Here is a 5,060-nt window from a genome sequence, read left to right on the forward strand (position 1 = left end):
ACAGCAGCAGGGAAGGACACTCCATTTCCTCGCATATCAGAGCACAGCTCTGTAGTTCAGCACTCCAATTACTTCCCCGAGTCCTATCTCTGCTCCAGCAGACACGTAAGGATGGGCCCAGCTCGCTTTTCTCAGCGCAGGGGTGGGACACAGGTTAAATTCCTTGCAGGCAACCATGCAGAGCAGGAGGCTGAGCATCAAACTTGCTCCCACTGCGATCTGCCACGGGTCTTCACAAAATTAAACAGCTCTGGTGACAGGGAGTCATGCCCCCCACGCACCTTCTGACCTGCTGCACCACCAAAACCTCCCCTCCTCCCTCCTAAACTCTCCGGCTTCTCGCCCTGCGCCTTGCCTCCCTGACACCCTGCTCTCTTCCACACCTCCGGGAACCTCTGGGCTTTTCTTCATCCCTCTCAGCTGGTGCTTTCCACTGGCCACCTCCTGGAGACAGAGCCCAGGTCATGTTAAATGGTCCAAGGTGCACCTGGAATCTAACAGGCTGCTCTAGAGAGCAGGAGTTTTAAGTCTTAGGAGTCTTAAGTTTTAATGACCGACTTATCCTTTAGTAGCCTTGATGTTGCAAGGAAAATGAAGCCTTTACTAGAGAAGGATTTCCACAAACTAGGCCTAAGGTGTCTGTTGCTCAGCTTCTGCTCTCAGTTTGTTCTGGGGCAGGGACAGTAAAATAGAAACTGGAATACTCGGTGCTATTTCTCTGAGAGAAAGCTGGAAATCGGAAACTGAATGGGTACTTCCAATTTTCCTTTTCTTCAGAATATTCCAAAAAACTCCACACAAAACATAAAAATATGTATAAATCAAAGCTTTATATTTTATTTATATAATGGAACTTTTCACAAAAAAACCCTAGGAAATAGAAAAACAAAGCCTGCTACAGCTACATATTGGTTAAAATATTGAGGTATTCCTGTGTAAAAAGAAAAGGACGGTGAAAGCAAAGGCGACAGCCACACCAAGAACAAAAACCACCTAGGAATCCAGGCGCGATTTCTTCTCCTTCTTGCTGATATTACTCCCTTTTCTTTTCTGCACGGTAGATTCATTGGCAATACTTGTTTCGCTTTGGTTTATTTTCTCTTCCAAAGGCTTGGAAGCCTGTGATAACACAAGAAATAAAAGTAACAGCTGTGAATAATTTAGTTTTACAGCCATTAGCACCGCTGTGCATTCCCAGCTCTGTGGGCGTACACCTTGGAACACCCTGCACTCCATGACGATCAGAACTGATCGTGCTTCTGGCTTCTATGCAGTGACCCTTCATTATCCTGCTCCCACTGCCGGAAATTTTGGGATGGGGGAATGCCAGGAGAGCAGGATAATGATTGAGCCTAGAAGTGCCATGTACATGTATGAGCCAGGTCTCTCTGGGGCTAAGCATGTTGCTGTAAAGACCTCTGCACCCCGAGTCCTTTTAACAACCCACACAATTAACTTGCAAATGTGCTCAGAGCTGGAGCACTGAGCACCGCTCGTGGGGCTGCCAGGTAGAAGACATCCCCTCTCGGACAGCATGTTGTCCAAATCAGGTGCAGGGAGGGAAAGCACCCAGGTAAGGGAGAAGGTCCGAACATAACTGATCTTTGGGAACAGGTTCTGATCTGCTTAAGTGCAATTTATTTGTATGCGACTCCTCTGTGAGATAAATCAGGGTGCAGAATGGAGGCAGGAAAAGAGGAAGGGTGATGGCAGGAAGGCTGCGCTCCATCGGGGATTAGGGAGACCCGTCAGTGAAGGGATGAGCAGATGGGGAACAGGCGTAGCTGAGCATAAGGCACAACCACAGCAGAACAGGGAGTCTGCTAGGAACAGAGCTGAGAAAGAAACAGGGCTGCAGGATCCCTGGGGAGGGGTTTTATCAGGCTGCAGTCTTACTCGTCCTTCATTCTTCTTGAAAAGCACTGCAATTATTTGTGAATGAACACATTTATTTGGAAGGAGTGAATCTAATGATCTTAAAAAAAAAGCGTAATGAAATTAAATATACATTCAAACCACAGAAGAGAAGGGGAGGAAAGAAAGAATGCTGCCAGAGACAGCCGCACAAAGTGATCATAAGAGGCAAACTGAGACAGGAAAGGCTGTTCACCAGAAGGGGAGGAAAGAAAGAACGCTGCCAGAGACAGCCGCACAAAGTGATCGTAAAAGGCAAACTGAGACAGGAAAGGCTGTTCACAAAGATGGAGCTACGCTCAGCTGGGAAAGCAGAGTGTGTTTCTTACCCTCTTCTGCTGGCTTGCATATTTCTCAGTCCACTCTTTGGCATTTAGCAAGAACAGCTGCTTGTTGTACTTGTACTCTGAGGACTAAACGTAATGAGCAAGACAAGACAGAGATTTGATTTCATACAAACGACACCAAGAAGCTAGGACTAAGGTCTGGCTTTAGGACTCCTAGAACCAGACCAAAGCCACTACAATCATGCAGCATGAAGCATAGAATTCATTTTCCTTGCTTTAGTTTGCTTGAAGAGTGCACACTGCCATTTGCACTGGCAGGATTGAAGACAAGACCTTTACCATCCCTTTTCCACTGCTGGCATAAACCCTGTACCGCACGCCCCAGCTGCTTCAGGGAAACGCAATCACGTCCCCAGGCCTGATCAAGATCAGGCTACACTGCTACGTAACGTGCTAGCATGTTAATCCAGAGTGAGTGAAGTGGAAGCACAGCCTAAATCTAACACGCTGTTCCTTCCCAGTCTGTGGCCACAAGAGAGGAAGAGGAGCTCACGTACTATGTCTGCCATGAGAGGGTCGTCAGGGTTGGGCTCTGCCATCAGCAGCTGTATGGAGGTCAGCAGCGTGGAGATGTTCAAGGAAGGTCTCCACGCACCCTTCAAGGAAACGGGGCGAGAAAAGCAGTTAAGCAGAAAGAAACCTGCCCACAGGCTGCCTAGAGGAACCTCAGGACTTACAGCATTTAAACCCAACCTGCTCACGAGCTGCCTTAGGACTTGGAGCATTGAAACCCCCACGGAAAACACCAGATCCATTCCCAACACATGGGCCGTGGCCTCCCCGAGGAAGCCTGACTCATGACCACAGGCTGCATCCTGAGCATCTCCGCTGGGTCGGTATTGGGGTGGCCCATTTTCACAGGGCCACCTAATGCCTTTTAACTCCAACCCTTAAAACCTTGGAAACTTTTATGGAACAAAGAAGGTCACATTGTCTTTAAACAAAGGAGATGCCACTCAAAAACTTTACTCCTGTGTTCCTGTGTAAATAAGTCAGTAGCAAACAGACATTCAATAAGGCTTTTACAAGAAAAAGATAAGGAGTTCATTATCCTCTTCAGGCTCACTTACCCATGCCAAAGTAGCACTATCTTACCTTTGGTGGTAATTTAAGAACATCCAGGCAAATCCTTCCAGCAGAGTCAATGTTAGGATGATAGATAGGGGTCAGAAAGCGAATCTTTGGGGGCTCAAACGGGTACCTTTAAGGGATAAGTGTTAAGAAACAAAAAATTATTTTTGTATTTGTACGCCAGTTGCTTCGTCACCCAAGCAATGCCATTATTTCCTTCTCCCAGCCGTTTACTAAGTGACATTGTTCCCCACAAATTTTTGGAGGAGGCAGTACTCTGCCTTTGATGCTTCCAGCTGTGTCTGACTAGCACTTTCCTGGGTAGCTTTCCATAAAGAAGCAAACGTGATAGGAAACTTTCTACTCATGAGAGCTCCGTTCCAGAAAGCTTTCAGACAATATCACAAGGTAGAGATCTTGTCATAGCGCTTTTAGGTCGTTAATCATACAACTTAGGATGTCCAATGTGAAATAAGTGTATCAGCCAATGGAAATAATAATTACATTCCATAAATGAAGGGTCTCACCTAATCAACCACATTCTTTGTTGGGAGGCTAAAGAAAAGACCAAAACAGTAGCACTTACATCAAATATCTTATATCAGTTAACTTATATTTGAAGGAAGCACTACACCAGCTACTTAACTAGATGTTGTTGCCCACTTACCTTTCAGGAACAACTATTTCCAGGTTGAATATTCCTTTCTCATATGGTGTGTCTGCACCTCCTAAAATTTCTTTAAAAACAAGATTAAAACATAAGCATTACATTCAAAATCACTTGAATTTTTGTCCAACAGTCTCCACATACCTCCCACAGTTACAGAACTCTAACACTGCTCAGACCCAGGAATAAAAAACCCATCATCTTATCTGAGACCAGTTCCACCCCGCAGCAATCAAAACCATAGGCAGACTGACCGAGCCATAGCCCAAGCTATTTTAAAGGAAAACAAAAAAAAAAACCCCTAAGCGTTTTCCCAAATTCCACACGGCCTATAAAGTACATGCCACCCAGCAAATCCAGATCTAGCAGCGAACTCTAATATATCCCTTACGTATAGAAAAGTCCCACCAGAGAAGTACATACGTGCTCGTAGGTCATCCAGCTGGTTTTCATTTTGCCAGCAGGTGATGCCTGGAGGTGGCTCCGTGGTCAAGAGGGAGAGCTCCCTCTTCAGTCGTGATGCTCTTTGCATTGTGCTGAAACTCTAAGAGATTGGATTTTATTGCTGGCAAAATTAGCTTTTCAAAAATAGCACTTAATATTGAGACTTTTTATTTGACTAAGGAGAATTAACCTGGGTTTCAAGTTGTTTTCCTGATCTGATAACCAGAGTCTCAGGAGCCTGTTCCTGGAGCTGCTCTCACATCCAGCTGGAGGGGGAGAACCAAATCCCCACCCTTTATAATCAGTCCTACTCCTCAGTCCCCAGCTGAGTCTAATAAAGCCTCCCAGTCCATGACCAGGCTCCACACCCCCAACGGGACTGTAACACCTGCCCCAGGCTGACCCTTGTCCCTTTAGGGTGAAATACTGTCCCTTCATGGACAGGGGTACCCATTGCCCTGCTGGGGCACCCAGAGGTGCCTCAGACTGGGATACCCACAGATGCCCCCTTCCTCAAGCAGCCAGGACCCTCTTCCCACCCCAAAGACACCCCGCTCTCCCTTCCTGTGTAACAGGAAAACCCAAAGCTGCCTCAGGGGTGGGATACTCCCTACTAC

The 5,060-nt window shown here is 46.5% G+C and overlaps 1 protein-coding gene across 1 annotated transcript; it reads right to left on the bottom strand.

Annotated features, from left to right (window-relative positions):
* Positions 1 to 993: 993 nt before the first annotated feature.
* On the bottom strand, positions 994 to 4,531 carry UBE2T (ubiquitin-conjugating enzyme E2T (putative)). The gene is made up of 6 exons (XM_009572479.1): positions 4,423 to 4,531; positions 4,000 to 4,069; positions 3,357 to 3,462; positions 2,759 to 2,857; positions 2,244 to 2,327; positions 994 to 1,119 (listed from the first exon to the last, which is right to left on the bottom strand). Exons 1-6 carry the CDS (start codon positions 4,529 to 4,531, stop codon positions 994 to 996), a joined length of 594 nt encoding a protein of 197 aa, XP_009570774.1.
* Positions 4,532 to 5,060: the final 529 nt, after the last annotated feature.

Source organism: Fulmarus glacialis, unplaced genomic scaffold (assembly GCF_000690835.1).
Source record: "Fulmarus glacialis isolate BGI_N327 unplaced genomic scaffold, ASM69083v1 scaffold13692, whole genome shotgun sequence".
Taxonomy (NCBI): Eukaryota; Metazoa; Chordata; class Aves; order Procellariiformes; family Procellariidae; genus Fulmarus; species Fulmarus glacialis.

What these genes read in the sequence shown, in the direction of transcription:
- UBE2T (XM_009572479.1), bottom strand. Translation starts at nt 4,531, where the DNA reads ATGCAAAGAGCATCACGACTGAAGAGGGAGCTCTCCCTCTTGACCACG. An exon ending in GCTGGATGACCTACGAGCAC is followed by an intron (nt 4,070 to 4,422) that starts GTATGTACTTCT and finishes TTGTTTTTAAAG; the next exon opens with AAATTTTAGGAGGTGCAGAC. An exon ending in ATGCAAGCCAGCAGAAGAGG is followed by an intron (nt 1,120 to 2,243) that starts GTAAGAAACACA and finishes GTGTTATCACAG; the next exon opens with GCTTCCAAGCCTTTGGAAGA.